At 41.4% G+C, this 18,265-nt stretch overlaps 1 protein-coding gene across 2 annotated transcripts in view; it reads right to left on the minus strand.

Annotated features, from left to right (window-relative positions):
• Positions 1-18,265, minus strand: part of UNC13B (unc-13 homolog B) — a 220,177-nt gene that overhangs the window by 79,982 nt on the left and 121,930 nt on the right. For both annotated transcript variants that reach the window (XM_074856071.1, XM_074856070.1), the window contains exons 11-14: positions 13,521-13,567; positions 7,910-7,988; positions 6,100-6,174; positions 5,383-5,602 (exon numbers count right to left, since the gene is read on the minus strand). In XM_074856071.1, the coding sequence (XP_074712172.1) occupies positions 5,383-5,602; positions 6,100-6,174; positions 7,910-7,988; positions 13,521-13,567 (421 nt within the window). The remainder of the gene's footprint in view (positions 1-5,382; positions 5,603-6,099; positions 6,175-7,909; positions 7,989-13,520; positions 13,568-18,265) is intronic.

The raw sequence follows: 18,265 nt of genomic DNA on the forward strand, positions 1-18,265 counted from the left end.
TGTGGCCAGTGGATCAGCTTTTCGAGTAGTTCTGTAAATGGCAACAGAAAGGCACAGGAATATACAAGTACTGTGTACCGTAATCATACAAATGTGACTGGGCTTTCCTTCCCTCTTCCTCTCTAGGACTGAATTATGTGTCAATTTATGACTGGAAACAGAAAGCAAATATGTCTATATTGGGAATTGTATTGATACACCTATTAGTAAACTGCCAGTGCTGTTATCTTATGCTTTAACAGGAAAAAGTCAAGAAAGCAACACTGGCAGGAGAGAAGACAGCTGTTCAGTAGGCGGATAATGCTTAGAAATTATATATTCCTGAAACTTAAAATAGATATTCAAGTTTCAAATAAAGGTATCCTTCCTCCTTCTGTGCAAATATTTTCCTACATAGGATTCTGGGAGCAAACAAGTGTTCATCACCATGGTGTCTAATCATCATTCAACCCAGGAGCCAAGACGATTATCACAAGTGACTTCATCAGTCTCACTAAGGGTGCACTCACTGAGACGGTCTCTGGACTGAAGTCTCTGAATTCACAGTGCAACACACACAAGTTTCTCATCCAAAAAGTAGCAGACACACCTGTTTTCCAGTCCTGAGTCAAAAAACATTGAACAACTCCAGAGGTGAACCAAGACCCCAGGAGCCAAAAGAGTACCAAAAGGAGTAATTCAGTAATGCAGCCCTGACAGCTTGCGTGAAGTTCTCCAAGGTTTGTTGCTTCATAAAGAAGCACTAATAGAGACATACAGCTAATCACACTCACAACACAGATTTCATGTTCAACAGTAGTTTGAAGCTTGAGATCACATTTCCTCATTTTCAAGATCTCCAGAGGACCAGATTGTGATACCCCATGGCAATTTCTTTTCTCAGGTTTAACTGTAATCTACTGAGGACTAGATTAGCATCACTACAAAAAACCCCAAGACATGCTTGCAGAAGCAGATTACTGTGGCTTTTCAAATGCTAGCCCTGAACTGTACAGGCCGCTTTTACTAGATCCTGCTAGCATGTCCTTCCCTTCCACTCTCTTCATAATTCTGCTTACTTCTCTGCATCTGTTCCTTGTTATCCTATACATCCATCCTCATCTTTACTCCTCCTTTGACATTAACACTGCCCGACCCATTGTATTTTAGTTAGTACTACACCATTGCTCAGGGCAAGAGATAAAAGCTCTCTTTTTCCAAGTTTTGCATGCAACAGGGATTTTAAAGAACATCCCTCCATTTTCAGCCAAATAAGAAAAGAAGTGTACCTGTGCAGCAGAGATTTCAAGTATTTCCAAGAACAGCAGAAGGCTAAAAAGAGAGCATCTTCCCTTGAGCAAGTATTTATGACCTTATGATAAAAAGGTAAGCACCCCACTATCAGAATAATATCTTCTGAGTACATACAACAGAGAAACATCCTCAGAGAAACAACCTGGAGCCAACAGAACCATAAACCAGATGGCTGCAGTACACATACCACAATTGATTCCAGTTTACTGCACTTCAGACATTGCCAATTCATGGAGCAGCCCTGCTGAACCGGTCTGCAAATGGATTTTGACTCAAATTGCAACAAAGCATAGCTGATTTTGAGTATTTCATCACTACAGTCCCAGACATTTGTTTACTGTATCAGATACTCACTTTCTTAAAAATATAGAGGGTAAGAAAAACACCCTCAGAAGAAATAACCAAACTTCATTCTAACAGACTTGGGTAAAGAGATCCTTTTATTTCCCCCAGAAAGACACTGAAGGATAGAAGATGGATAAAGAGCACATTCTGATTCTAAGGAATAAGACCCCAGGTGTCTACCCAAAATTTCAAGGCATAGACAATGGAACTGTATTTGCGACCAGCCTGAAGATTCATTTTACTCCAAAGCAACATTTTCTGGAAGACTTACACAGACTGAAGTGAAGATATATCCTGAGGCACCAAAGTATAATCAATAGAATTGTACTTGTTACCAGCCTGAAAATACATTTTACTCCAATGTAACATTTTCTGGAAGCCTTAAATAGACCTAAGTGAAGATGTGTCCTGAGAATGTTGGGCTTTTTACTGACAGCAACAATAAAGCTTCTGTGAGGAAAATATCCCTCCTGAGTTCAGTATACAAGAAAGTTCAGTCTTGAATTTATTGGATGTCTAAAACTGTTGCTTGTCCCCCATAAACCCCATTGCCCATTCTTCAAGCACAGCCCTATGTTTTTCAAACAGATATAAAAATAAATTTTATTTTCCCATTTTCTTCTGATCTGGTGGGTTCCAGTTAGAAGGATTTTAGCATGAACATGCCAAAGCAAAAACCACAGTTGCCTGAAAAGCCTTTTAACAGATTTCTGGTATCAATAACATTTGTTTTCCCAACCCAGCAGCAAGCACATCCACACATTTGCTGCACCATCTTCTTAATCTCCCAGCACTACCTTTCCTCTGCCTTCTCTGTCGTTTAATTACACAATTGCCACCTTCAGTTTCCTTCACATCTCTAACTCAGATAAAGATACCCACCACACTCGCACTGGGTACCCCACAGAACCCCAGCTCACAGTCTCTGTATCTTCCCTGTTCTGATGCTTGGCAGCTTTCAAATAACTCGGTAAAGTTTTCATTTGGTTGGGTTTTACCTTTCTACATGTTTTTGCAAGTTTTGAACCCAGTGTACTCTCAGTTGTTTCTTCTCTGTTTCTTTAACTCTGCATGCTGAAGTATCTTGTGTTTACATTTTGAAAGGAAATGTGCAAAGCAAACATCTGCAGTCCCATGAATAAAGTAACAAGTGCTTATCTAATGCTTTGTCATATATGAAAAATAAAGTCATTTCCAGTTTTTACTTCTATTCCATAGAAAAGCACAGAGTATTGCCATCATCACATCCCACAGTCCATTGCATAAGATTATTTAATTCCAACCAGAGATTAGAAAACCTGCCCCCATGGTTATTCTTCAGAGGCTGTTCCAGAGACTCCCTGTTCTCATCATTGAAGTTGTCTTCTACTTCCACCTTTAATTTTCTTACAGCAAGTTTATTCCGTTTTTTCTTTTGCAAACAGTAAGCTTAAACAGACCATCTTCCTCCCTGTTGCTTATCTCCCTCTTCCCCAACATAGTTCAGGTATAAACAGGTTCAAACAAGGATTAAACCAATTCACAGAGCCAACACTGCCAGCTATTAAACACACCATCTACTGCTCAGAAAGGCTTTAAAACATGGATAACTGTAAGTGTAAGCCAGAGTCATAGGAGCTCTACACACACATCTTACACCTTTGATCCACAACATCCCTTTAAAAACATTCTACTAGGACAGACTTAGTGTGGCTATTTTTACTTTTTTCAAACAGCATTCTTCCTGTTCTTCTCCTGTCTGACACTGCGAAGCCTCTTTTTTGAAAGATTAACAAACACACACCATCCTCTCTCATGACAGTCTCATATTTTCCCCATTAGCATTGAACTCTCTCCAGTACCCATCCCAGTGTGAAGTCTCCCTTCTTGAACATGGACAGACACAGCTATCATCTGCAGGAATATATGTCCTCTTAGTCATTAGTTATTTCTTAAATTTAGTTTTATTCTATTGTTTTCAAGTTCATGAACTCTGCTTTGTACAACAGCTTTGTGCCTGTTTCCTCGCTGCTGCTGGTATGAACCTAATTTTCCTCTGCTCTCTATAGCATTTTCCTCATACTGAGATATCACAGCTCCATTGCAACATTGTGGACACGTATCCGAATCAAGCCTGGATGCACAGCAGCTTTTCATCTCAAATACTGAAAATCACCACTTCTCAGAGGGTTCTGGTGAACTCCAGAAACAAATAAAGTTATCCTTAGTCTAAGCGATCTTCTACTACAGGTTGTGTCAGAAAACTGAGTTATAACTACATTCTCCTGAATCAAATGCAACACAGCAGCTCCTTGCTTGGTCACAAAAAGGTTGCAACAAAGCCAAGGTGTCAATGACACAGTTGCTTGAATGCTATAAACAGTAAAGATCACCTTGCAGCCCCCAAAGACAAATCTGGAAATGCTAAGCTACAGAGGAACAGAGATGTTTCACCAGTAGCAGCTGTGTCTGACAGATGAGCCACTGCAAATAGCCCCAGTCCTATGACTGGTTTAAAACTCTGCACACATCAAAAATACAAGCATAAACAATGTCCATTTGGGGTGTTAAGATAAGCTATAAGAAAAAACAAATGACCTATGTTTCACTGGTATCACTTGCTGGATCATCCAGCCTGGCGTTCCCAAACAACTAGAGGCTGAGGCAGATACAAGATTTGACTATTTACATTCCTATAATCGCTGACATGGATTTGCAAATAAGTCTGCTTATATTTCACAAACTTTTCTGATTCCTTAGACTTAGTCCATCAAGCTGCAACGCCAAGAAAATCAAGAGTGAACAGAAACAGCCCCACCTTCCTACTCAAGATTTAACACATATGGCAGAAATTTCTCTTCCATTTAGACTAAGATATTTTGCTCTCAAGCAGGAACATAAATTTGAGACCAAATTATGAAACTGTTTTACAAGCAAATAAAAATAAGTGGACCAGGCCAGATGCCTAAAACCAATACTTTTTGTCTCTCTTTTTCTTTAATCAAATTCCTTTTAAACTTCTCCATTGGTTTTGTAAGGTCTCATTTATTCTGCGGTCACAGCTCTTTGAAGAGCTCTTCTTTGAAGAGAGGGCTTAGTTTTTGAACACAGTAGAGAAAAAACAACAAAATAAACAGAAATGCTAGCAGGAAGATGAAATACTGTCCATGCTCTCAACACCTTCCTATCCAACCCATCATCTCTGCTGACTCAGCCCCAGGTCTCTAGAGTGATTCAGCCACGAGACCCAACTGTTAAAAAGACAGTGTCTTGCCAACCTGCACTTGATACAGAGGATCTGAGCTAAGTCTGGGGACTCTATCCCCTAAGCAGGAATCCCGTTCTGCTCTGAAGAGCTTAAACTAACAGGCTGATGGTTGAAACGAGCAACCTGACTGGGGTACCAGGGCAGGAGGGACAGAACAGAAGTCAGAATATCCAGCCTAGTACCCTATCCACACAGTCCACTGCCTCTCTTCTATGCCGGATGGGTTAAAACAAAAAAACAAATAGACATGAAAGAGTCAAGAATTAAACTTTCTTTTAAAGCACATCAAACACAGTGTTACAAAGAAGTTCTGCACCAGTGGAGCTGTCTGCATCCACAGGGCAATGGGGGTAGCTTTAGCCCAATGGCACCTTTTCAGAAAATACACAGTCATTTTAATAAACGCAGTTTCACTGGTCATTGAGCTATCACCTATGCATTTAGGAAAGGTCTGGTAACACTTTTAGAGCAGCTGCACTCCACTGGCCACTACTCACTCTGTAAGCAGTCAGCATTGAGTAAGTCTTGGCACTTCTCATGGCACTTGACTCCACATTCACCGCAGCGCATTCCCTGCCGTGCAATACCCCACAGCAGCCCCTCACATTCGTAGCAGTAGGTAGGAGTTGTGGCTGTCCACACTTCAAAGTTGTGCGGGGTTGTACAAGAGATGGGGTAAATTAAGGCTTGCAAGGTCTTCTTATAGACATGAGATTTCTGAAAGGCAAGAGCACACATAAACCAACATTCAAAGAAGGTGACTGAACCTATTTTTGCTGGTTAACACATGAGTTTTAAGGGAAAAGGCATGAGCAGTGCAATAAATTTACACATTTGAGGTAGCCAAATTTATCAAACTTTTACAAGCAGCAGCAGAGGACACCCTTCCAAAAATGTTTCTCCAGACATTTAAAAAAGTGGAGGAGATGGAAGAAAAGAATTGCGGATGAGGAATATCTTGCATAAAGCAAGTTTCACACACTGTTCCCCATGGTAGATAGCACAGAAAGAAATGGTAAGATTACATTTTTCAGGATCATATTGACACATTATATGTTATTTTTTACATGTTTGGTTTCTTTAAACAAATGATACAAGAAGCTTTGCATCTATATTTTTAGACATCTGTGAAGCTGGCTCTGCATCCCAGAGAGCCAGATTCCCTTAATTTGCTTACTAAAAGTTAACAGAAGCCAAGCAACCCTCCCACTTACCAGCTCTTCATCTTTGAGAGATGTTCTAGTGGCCATTGCTGAGGTAATTCCGGCTTTCCGGGATTGAACCAGTGACTAAGAAGGAAGAAAGTTTGTTATTCACCACCAATATTCAGAAATGCACTGGCACTACATGCCCAGAGATGTGACCAAGGGGAATCTGTCACGCCAGACATCAAACCAGCAGTCTATTACATTCAAGTTGGTTTCTTAAATGATAGCTCACATCTCAGAGGAGTCAAATGCATATTCTGAAAGGTCTCCAACTTTTTTCCATCTGCCCACATCCAGTTTCACTCCTGTAAAATTTTATTTGTTCATCTGGTAAGAGCTGTTGATGAAACCTGGGTTCACATCTCCACTTCTATGTTCTGGTAGCAATGGTAACTCTGCTGTTGACTAAGGTCACTACATGGGACTCCACTCATCTACATCTAACTTCATTCATATCCAAAAGGAGATTATTTCATCGGTTTTACAACACACACAGCACCCCCAAACATGACAGTGAAAGGGTTACAAATAAACAGGATAAAAAGAAGAACAGAGTGGGTTGGGAGCACAGGTTTGAATGTGCTGGTATATCACATTCATTGGCCATCACTGAACACAATGAACAGCATTTTCCCCTCAAAACTGCCTCTTTTGCATCACGCCAACATTAAGTTCTGCAGCCTTGGACAGCACAGGACAGTGCCTTTGCAGCACCTCACACTGGCATAGAAAGGATCTCTTCAGTAAGCCACTCCAGCTAGATGAAGGCAGAGAAGGAAATTAAAAGCCAGTAACACCTGCTTTGAAATCATGAAACCCTATGAGAAATTTCCACTTATGCTCTGCTTTATGCTGTTTGAAGACAGACTGAAAAAGTTCATTCCATCAGTGATGGAGAAGGATGGAGTGCTGGATATGCATGCACTGCAATACTGCAGGTTCAAAATAAAAAGCGAAAAAGTGGAGGGAAAATAAGGTAAAATAATTTTTGTTTCTGGTGAAGACTTGGTGGATAGTCTTCAGCTCCACTTACCATGGCCTGTGGAGAGAGAATGAAAGCGTACAAAGGAAGTAACACAAGTTAATGCCACTATTGCAAAGATTTAAGATAGAAGCAGTTAGTAAGACACATATTAAGCTTCCAATGCATAAACTGACAGAGAGAATTGCATGCATCTTTTCACATGAATTACAGGATATGGAAACTATGGTCTTTCAGCTGTTACAGCATCTCTCCCAAGTATGAAATCGCTACATGTACTGAACACAGCCAACAAAAAACCATTTGTCCCACAGAAGCCTTATTTCACCGTATCACACAAGCATATGAAACTTGTCTTCATTACTCGCTTGGTTCTTGTGCTTCCTCAGTGCAGAAGCCTACTGACAATATTGCAAATTGCTTTAAAAATCCAAGCACATATGCTCATTTATCTATCCTCTGAAATTCCAATCTTCTGGTAAGTTGCCAAACCTCACATGGACATTGTAACTTTCCCTAAAGTATGTGATTTTTAGGAAAACATTTAAAAATAATGCAGACCCAAAAATAATCAAATATTCTGTGCAGAGTAAAAAGGAAAAAGAACATGAAAAACATCTTAATTCTGCCAAATGAATGAAACTGTCTACAAAACCGTAACTCATTCTCACTGAGATTTTTCCAAGGACAACTCCTAACCCTTTACTATAAGAATTAATTTAACAAAACGGGAATCCTCCACCTTCTTGAAGTGACAATGAACGTTACCATATGTCAAAAAGTAAAGCCACTTGCACTAATGGCTGTGTGGCAGAAGAAAACCAAATCTCTTACCAGATCACTGACAAGTGGAATTGGCTTTTTTTTGCGTAGATCAGGCATGCTATCAATGCCATAGAGACCACCTGCAGGCCTGGAAATTCAGGAGGAAAAAAAAAAATTAAAAATCTCACCAGCAGTGAGAGACATTAAAGAGATCAAAAAAACTTTCTTAAAACATCAATCTCCTTGCTAATATCATAGTCAATGAGAACAGAAAGAATCAGTTCACTGCATATGAAACTTAATAATAAACCAAAGTTGCTAACGCACTGGAAAAAGTTCATTTTCCTATTCTCAGTTCTGAGGTCTGAGCTAGCTCAAAGTAGGATGGTCACATGCTTGCACAGCACCCAGTGCTTCAGAGTCACTGCTGCCAGCATGGTGGGTGAAGGCAGCCTTATCCCCACTGCTTCTGTGGGGCACAGATTTGGCAGTGATACCCACCAGCAGAACCAGTGCTCCACGGCAGTAACTCACACATAGCTTGATCTGTGGTAACTGAGCCCCACGCCTCTGCCTTCAAAAGTACCTTCTGTTCATTAGGGAGAGCTCGTTTTTTTAGTTTACTATTCGCATAGAGCATCATCGCAGGAAAGACTTTGGAAACTTGAAAACATCCTGTCTCTAGTCTTTTTCCATCCCCTTTCTTTTTATTTAATTAATTTAGAGTTGGGGGAGTGGAGAGGGAGATGCTTTACTGGAGGAAGCAAAATCAGCCAGAAGATTATACTTAAGAAAGTGTAAAGTTAACGCTAAAAACGATTAAATGTTTATCTTCTTCACACACAACGATCCGGATGTTCCTGCCTGGTGTCCATGTTTGGGAGGGAGCATGTCAAAGCGGATCAGCCCAGAGGCAGGATGCTGCTACCCATCATCTGATTTGAGGCTAGAACATACTTTATCCTGACCCTCGAGGTCCATATAATTATCAGGAAAAACCTCACATCTGAGGAGAAAGGAGATTATTTTTATTTCTATAAAAGGGACCATTCACAGTGCTCCACGTTTCAACCCATGCAGACATCTACACACAAGAGCTGCCATTTGCTGGTATAAGTGGTGATGGAGCAAAAGGGCCATTGCTCAAATAATTGTATCTGGATCCTGCTGTTCACTGGTAACACCACATGGAGGTAAGCCTATGCTTGAAGAAGGTCTGTTAATTCAGCTTAAAGGCCCCCATTAAATCAACTACATCCACCTGTAAGGCCTTGAGATAATGCTTTTGCTAAGGTTGGAAATTGAGCACACATTTCTCTATGCTGCACCAATCATATTCATCTCGAACTCACAGAATCACAGAATCATCAAGGTTGGAAAAGACCTTGAAGATCAACTATTAACCTAGCACTGACAGTTCCCAACTACACCAGATCCCTCAGCGCTATGTCAGTCCAACTCTTAAACACCTCCAGGGATGGGGACTCCACCACCTCCCTGGGCAGCCCATTCCAACGCCTAACAACCCGTTCTGTAAAGAAATGCTTCCTAATACCCAGTCTAAACCTTCCCTGGCACAACTTGAGGCCATTCCCTCTTGTCCTATCGCTTGTTGCTTGGTTAAAGAGGCTCATCCCCAGCTCTCTGCAACCTCCTTTCAGGTAATTGTAGAGGGCGATGAGGTCTCCCCTCAGCCTCCTCTTCTCCAGACTAAACAACCCCAGTTCCCTCAGCCGCTCCTCGTAAGAACTCAAGAGCAGGCCTGCAATGTGACTCCCTCCCTGCAATAATCACCCAGCTCCTCTGTGTCTCACTCAACTTCCCCATCTCCATGTTGCTCTTATGCCTTGTTAACACTAAGAATATGTTTTCTGAGGTCTCTTTCTTGGCTATAGAGACTGTAAAGGAAACCTCTACCACTTTGTCCTTAGCCATTTTTTTTTTCACCCCATACCATGCTGGCTTACACGTTTTTGCAGTTACATCATAAACTGGCTGGCACTTTTAACCTGAGTATTTTGCTGATTTGTTACACCACACCCAGCTGAAATGCTTTAGGACACTGTAAGTACAGGAAAGGGAGTATGGGTCAAACTGTTCTTACCGCAATAAAAGACACACATGGAGCTACCCTTTAAAAGAATCTAGGAAACCAAATTGCCACTACAAAATTGTACATGCCATGAAATTTGGGAGGCTGGTAAGTGACAAGAGGCAATCTGCACCCTTCAGCAAGCAGGACATACTCCAACCCCCTTTGAATACAGCCAAAAGTCAAAACAACACGCAGGGTGACCAAACCTACGTTATAGCAAACCATGCTCTAGGATGGACAAAGATGTAACGGCACAGCCTAGCACAAAGCTGTGAGTAAGAGGGAAACAGTCTATTACACACCGAAACACACTACAGCACTGTAATGGTAAAATTGACTCTTTTGACAGTGCGTAGGAGGGTGACATGTCCGAGCCACGGCTGAGTTGACAGCTGCTGCTGGCTGAACAAGGCTGGTGGGAAGGTGAGCAGTCACGTGTAGCTGCGCGAACTGCGTCGGCTCTGCATGCAGCGTGAGTCACATTTGCACCGCATCACCGTTCACGGCTCTCTGTGCTCCTACACAGCGAACGCAAACCACCCGCAGTCAGCTGTGACAGCTAGACCTCACAGCTGGGAATGGAACTCGGACATGAGAAAGGTGGAGATTTACAGCAGTTAATTAAAACTATTGGAATCTTTGGCCAAGAATGAGAACAGTTTTCCAATGCTATAAATCCTTATAGTGAGGTTACACGTTGTTTTTACTAGAGGCTACCCTCACTTCCAATAGAGAATTCCGTAAAAAAAATTTGCCCAAGCTACACTGCAATAATCCCTTCTGGCTTATTATAGAAAAATCTGACACACACCAAGAAATATCTGCATAAAGTGTTTATATTGTCAGAAATAAGAACAGTCTTACTGCGATCAAACATGGAATTTTGTCTGCTGCTCTAATGTTACAAACCCTTTCCCATACTAGTAATATACTGTTTTGGGGTAAAATAGGTGTCATAGAAGACTACCCAGATGATGACAAGAATTCCAGCATTATTTGAACCACAACACAGCTTATTGGTAAGTATTGAGTCAAAGATTTGCGTCAAATCACTTGAATTACGAAAGCATATGCAAAATAGAAAGGGAGAGTCCGTAAGCTGAAAAGATGCAACAAAATGGTCACAAGCAAAAATCCAGAGTCAACGCTCCTGCTAAAAGTCAATGGTACAGCTGGGAATTTATGCATCTTTTCTGCACAATTTCCAATGATTATTTTTCTCCTAATCCAGTTGAAAGGAAACTGTGATACTTTGACATTTCCCAGGAAAGAAAAACATTAAAATTGCACGTTTTATAAATTCCAGATGAGCCTAAACAAGTTGTTGTACTTGAGAAACATGTCTAGTTGCAACCTGGTTTGTTGCAAAATATTTATGATAGACAGAGGTTTATGACAGAACCAGTTGTAAGCCAGAATGACAAGAGAAGCAGCATATTTGAAAGATGTTTGTATTTGCCACTGAAGAGAGGTATGCTAGTACCTAGACAGTTATACACTCAGATGACCTGCTTTTAGTTTGTTAATATTAAGAAAAAAAAAGAATTTTCAGCAACAATTCTTAATTTTAAAAATTATTCAGCTTCTGCTTTCAGCTACCTCAGCCTCTTTATTCAAGTACAATTTCTACTTCACTTAACAAAATTACAGTGTTTGCACAGACAGAAGTACTGACAGTGCCTCAAATATGCCACTGTAGCTTTATATGTAACAGGGTAACTCTCCTCTGCAATCCATGCAATATTTATAGCATTATTATGGAGCGCTGTATTGAGGAGTGAATAGCATTTCTGTGTGAGAAGATGATTTACACTAATAAATAAAATATACAGATATAAGATATTACACCCAGAGACTGATCCATAATACCAATTGTACTTTTTTTTGAAGCTATCTCTCCAAAACCAGAGATTACAGACAGGGAGCTACTGTTGCATTATGCTGAAAGTGAAAATAGCTTGGAGCATGTATTCATCTTTTAATACAAGTTTTATCACACAGATGCTTCCATTAAATCTTGAAAATTTAAGCAAGCAAAGATGGTTTGCAATGACAGAGGATGATTACTTCCTTCAAAGGACACCACTACTCTAACCTCATATGAGAGAAGAACTCTGAACATAAATGCTTTAATACACTTTGTGGCTAATAAGCCATAATGTGTTTAACAGTGGAATTAAAGGTTCACCTCCCATAACCACCTTTTCTGGAAAACCCTTGCATGTGGGGATACAGTGAATAAGTCAAACTTTGTCAAATTTACATTAGCCAGACTGTTTTGTTATATGTTGCACAGAAAGGGAAAAAAATTACAGACTAGAGCAAACATTGCCTTCAATTGACAAAACACATGTGTAAGGATTTCAGGACTGTATGTGTATTCATCTTGCAGGCTGGGAAATCACTTCGTGTGCGTGAACCAATAAACTCAGTGCATTGTCTTCTTGTTAAAGCAGGAAAAGGTGCTGTTTATAGTTAGAATAAATCGCTGTCTTCTGCTCCTGCTAACTGTCAATTCTCCAGCAGCCTGCTCAGTGAAGTCCCGGGCTCCTTAGGAAAGCACAGGGTTGCTAGGCAGCTCCAGGCATCTGCACAGGTGTGGAGGACGCTTTGTGGGAATACCGACATCATGGAACAATGGACTCCAAAAGCAGAAAGCCATATAATAAAGCCTTCAATTTAACTTTCTGTTTTATTAGGGAAGCTTCCTTCAGTAGTATGAGAATTAACTTATACATGTAACAAGCCAACCTCTTGCTGAGATTTTAGTGCAAATCTGCTGCTGTGGCAGCTCCTAATGAGTACCAAACCAAACGGTATCACCCTAATCATGTACAAGGCACATAACCTAGCAGCTTTTAAAATGTGTAATTGTCTTTTTTTTTCCAGAGAGGATTTGAGGGAAGCTACCACGCTGGCACCTATTATGCAGAGTATCATGCTGAAATTACACACAACCAGAATTTGTCTGCTTCATTTGCTGCAAGTAGCATGTTGTGGAGAGAACGCATGACCTCTCGCTCTCCCCTGCGCAGAAGAGGCATGATGATCACTGCTTAAAAAAAATAACAAACTGCAATGATTTTCAGAGTTACTGCAGTTTTGACTACTACAATGTCCATAGGAATCACTGCAAAGACAGAAGACTTTCCCAAAGCTATTTTTTTCTTCTAAGAGAAAAAGACACAGCAATCTTTCTGAGCTACTCTCTCCCTTCCCTGGTGCCATCAGGGACTGATTCAGGAAAAAGGATCTCATCCACCTTGCTGTGCTGCTCAGCAAGGATTTTTTAACACTGCTGCCATAAGCACTTGCCGCCATCATGTTACAGATTATACATTGCAACTACAACCTTGTTCTTAACCACAGATCTCCTGAAGAGTTGCACAGCCTGTCTCCAGCTGTTTAAGGGGAGACTGAAATACAGAAGCAGCCTCGCTCTAAGTGAGGCATGGACACTTGATTATTCCTGACAACAGACATTAAAAATATCAGAAGTGCTGTTTTTACTTAGGTTGAATGGCAGACCTCAAAGTACACTGTCATTGCAAACACATGAAAACAAGGTCTCAGAATACCACTTACCCTCCTTTGAGCCAGGGTGGTTTTGATGGATCAGCCTCATCTTGACCCTTAAATGGGGGAAAGGAACAATATGAAATTAGTTTCTGAAAACACCAGAAAAGTATTCAGATTATATTCTGAGGAATGATAACAGACCACACTGCATGCAGGCAAATGCATACAGAAACTCATCCAAGCACCTCCGATGACCAACATGTCAGGACAAGTCAAACAGACACAGCCAGGCTATGTGATTTCATTGAACACCTAGCACTGGAACCTGAAGAGCCTGTTCAGTGTACCTGCTCTTTGAAGAGGCAATCTCAAAGACCAATTTTTATTTTTTTTTCAACCCAACAAAAACATGAGTTATTGGAGAGCTCCTGTTACTACAGGTCACCACTTACTGAGCATGGTCATAATGAAGATGTTATAAACTAAAAGCACCTGTATGAAATGCACAAATGACTGATCAACATGAAGAACTTTGTACAAACACTTGTGAGCTTTGTTCATGCTCAACTGCAAAGACTCTTTAGCCTCCTAAGCGGGGAGGTCCCATTGCAGCTCCACCCATTCATATGCAAGTATTTAACTTCCAACAGGTGTCAAACAAGGGCCATCACTTGCACGATGATTGTAGGTGAACTGGGATCTCACAGTATGATGGAAAACACCAGACTGCAAATATAAGAATTCATATTCTTTAATTCAAACCATGTTCTTATATTCATATTAGAAGTGTATTTATGGAGTGATGTTTCGTTTCTTTGAAAATCATCAGTGGACTGATTAAAGCTGAGAAGTGCTTAAACACTTGCAACGTACCTGGAGGAAAAAAAAGTTATAGGATAAGGGGAAAATGGTTTACCTATAACTGGAAACCTCTTTGTTCCAGTTTACAGTTCACATATTCTCCTGCAGTCCCTGAAAGAAAAGCTGGTTTCAAACAGGACTAAGCAAGACACACTGTTAATAGCTAACACTGCAATCTCAGATAATCATGTCTAGCAAGGGTATAAAGAGGCTGCAACTTGCACACGGTGGAAAACAAAGTATTTCCCAACCATGGGACTCATAACCTGAGAATAACAACAAAGTAAAGTATCTGTCAGTAAATAAGTTCCAGTTTTATGCAAGATAAAAGAACACAGGGTGAAAGAAAGATTCTTTTTTTGTCCTGTGCTTTGGGTGAGCTGTGCAACCTCAGGTTGTTCACAGATGACAGACAAGGTCTCCCAAGAAGAGCAGAAATAACAAAGGAAAACAAGTTTCTATTTGAGGTCTCAACTTGTATGGCAGCAAAAGTCCAAACTTTTTATTTGTTAGTCCTACAACTCCAGGGCTAGGCAGATCTGAAGACTACATAAATTTTATTATTTTATTTTTAAATGGGCATGAACAACATGACATTATCCATAACTGAATGGACGCTCCAGTTTTTCTACGTGACCACACAGGCCTGAAGAGCAGGCAAGAGTCCAGACCCATGGTCCAGCGCAGGTGCACATCTCCCCCACAGCCAAGGCAGCACACCAGGCTCCTGCAGGAATCGTGCTCTACGCATTTCTGCTCCAAGCTGGGCTTCCGAAACACCTCAGCCTGAAACCTACATTTCCTCTGGAGGGATCTGAATCAACTGCTGGTCAAAAGAGATGATTTCATGAAGCAAGTGCAATCAGATCCTTCAGAGCACACAAGGGAGGACACTCTCTCTACCTTTGCCTTAGAACACTTGAAAGAGCTGTGGCTAGAAAGCAATCCTAAAATGGAACAATGCTTTGTACTGAACTGAGCTTGACACCAGTCGATTCAGCTGTACTGAACGACAGAGAATAACAAACACAAACATGGCAACATTTACTGGCAAAAGAAATTATTCCAACAGGGTTTTCAATCAGTTTATCTGAGAAACTCTAAATGTAAGCAGCCAATATTTGAGACATCAACAGACTAGAAATAGCATGGGCAATACTGCAGTCTGGACACCACAAAACCATCAAGAACTCTGTTCAGCAGAAAAAAATTCGGGGAAAGCTGTTACCTAACTGAGCAATAACCATTTCCTACAGGCAACCATGAGTCAACAGAGAATGGCCAGGAGTGTGGATGCAGGGATGGGCAGAAACCATGATCAGGAAACAAACCTCCATCATCAACCAGATTGAGACATGACAAGTAAAAACTGCCAAGAGTCCAGATAAACTGTACTTCTGCTCATTTATTTTAATGACTTCTGCCAAGACTTTTAGACATATAAATAAAAAATAAAAAAAGAAGAGAAAGAGAGCTTCTCTAGGGTCAAGATTAAAAATATCTGGGTACAACAGCACAAAAGAAAAGAAAGCTTTCACTAAGTGACAATATTGATGCAGGGGCAAGGCAGTGATGGCTGTGTGGAAACAGAAGCTATCACCTGCTGAAAGCAAAGCGATAATTTGCTTCAGGCAACGTTCTCCCTGAGAAAATGCTGAGAGAACCAGCACCTGACATCCATCATCAATGGGCTGATGCCTTGAGATCATAGAAGAGCCAGTGCAGTACCCACAGTTAAAGTGTGTGGGGAATGAGGGCAATGTGATCTAGACTAGTGTAGGCTCATTATTGGCTTCAGTAGCTTGAAAGGCTTCAGAGCAAAGCAAACATGAAGGAAAGAATTAACATAGACACAATCAGAAAACAGGAAAAAAATATAATACAGGGCACACCAGTTTTGAAAATGTACTTTCTTTGTTTGACAAAGCAACCATTTTTCTTTAGACCGTAAAATGAATTATCAACTGAATTTTCATTTTAACAAAAAAACTTTTGATGCAATGCTATGTGATGTTAATAAGGCTGGATAAGCTGAGAGGGAGTGGGGAGTTTTAAGGTGGGTAAATAAGTAACTGTAACTGAGCCAACCATGGACAACGCAATAAGGAAGCTAGTGGGAGTACGTAGGATCTGCTGAGCAAATCTGCCAATGACAAACACAGGAGAATTAGGAGAATTATTGACACAGAACTCAGATGCCCAAAGTCGAGAACTGATGGCAGTGAAGACTGCAACAACGGAGGACTAAATGTGGTACAAATGGCAAGGTCAGAGCCTCAAAGCCTGCTGTGAATTTGACTGCATACAAGGCATTCCTTGGCAGAGAAAAACACGTGACAACGGACTAGTCATCACACTGGCCATGAGTCACTACGATACAGCCATGTAGGGAGAGAACATCATCCACAAATATGTCCAGTGAAATGTCTCCATAGAAATAAAAGCATAAATACCTCTGTACTGTGCTGGCAAGACTCCTTCAGAAAGGCATATACAATTTTTTTATTCTATACCAAAGTAAAAAGAATTCACAAAGGAAAATGGCAAAAGCAGCATGAAGATGTGAACACAATACTATAGGGGGAGAACAGGACAGCTTGCTTACTCTAGCAAGAAGAACCTTTTTCTGTGCTTATTCAGTAGACAGGAGAACATACTGCATGGAAGAAGAACTGTGGCGAAATATAAACAGATGAAAATTCAAAGGTGTCTAACCATGACAGTTCTGCAGTAGCCTTTCAAAAGGAGAAGCAAACACCAAACCTAACTAGTTTTAAAGGAGGAAATTGGGCAGTTTATATATGAGGCAATGGCACAATATCACACAGCAGCAGAAGGCTTGCAGTCACCAAGAAGTCCTCTGCAGTCCCTTGTTGCACTGACATACGCAGTCAAAGAACCAGAGGCTGCATTACCTACAAGTGTTGGCATGAGGGTTAACAGGGTCCAGACACCTCAGGGAACAGAACAGAACAGAATCATCTAGGTTGGAAAGGACCTTGAATATCATCTAGTCCAACCATTAACCTAACACTGACAGTTCCCAACTACACCAGATCCCTCAGCGCTATGTCAGTCCAACTCTTAAACACCTCCAGGGATGGGGACTCCACCACCGCCCTGGACAGCCCATTCCAACGCCTAACTACCCGTTCTGTAAAGAAATACTTCCTAATACCCAGTCTAAACCTTCCCTGATGCAACTTGAGGCCATTACCTCTTGTCCTATCACTTGTTACTTGGTTCAAGAGACTCATCCCCAGCTCTCTGCAGCCTCCTTTCAGGTAGTTGTAGAGGGCGATGAGGTCTCCCCTCAGCCTCCTCTTCTCCAGACTAAACACCCCCAGTTCCCTCAGCCGTTCCTCATACAACCTGTGCTCCAGACCCTTCACCAGCTTCATTGTCCTTCTCTGGACACGCTCGAGTAATTCAATGTCCTTTTTGTAGTGAGGGGCCCAAAACTGAACACAGGAATCGAGGTGCGGCCTCATCAGGGCCGAGTACAGGGGTAAGATCACTTCCCTGTCCCTGCTGGCCACGCTATTGCTGATACAAGCCAGGATGGCATTGGCCTTCTTGGCCACCTGGGCACACTGCTGGCTCATGTTCAGCCGGCTGTCAATCAACACCCCCAGGTCCCTCTCTGACTGGCAGCTCTCCAGCCACTCCTCCCCAAGCCTGTAGCGCTGCTGGGGGTTGTTGTGGCCGAAGAAGGGAGCGACAGTTAAACAAAGTAATCCATAGTTTACACCACTGTTGTGGGTAGGAACACTTCATATATTCCTCTTCATGTAAAGAAGGCAAATAGCAATGCTGTTTATATGGATTTGCTGCAGCTGGGGAGTTTCCCACCCTCTGAAGGCACCACTCCCACCAGGACATAGGAGGGCTCAGCTGCTCTGGGTCTTGTCACCAGCCATGGATCTGCTCGAGTTCAGCCCATGACAACA

The sequence above is a fragment of the Strix uralensis genome, chromosome Z, assembly GCF_047716275.1.
Source record: "Strix uralensis isolate ZFMK-TIS-50842 chromosome Z, bStrUra1, whole genome shotgun sequence".
Classification (NCBI taxonomy): Eukaryota; Metazoa; Chordata; class Aves; order Strigiformes; family Strigidae; genus Strix; species Strix uralensis.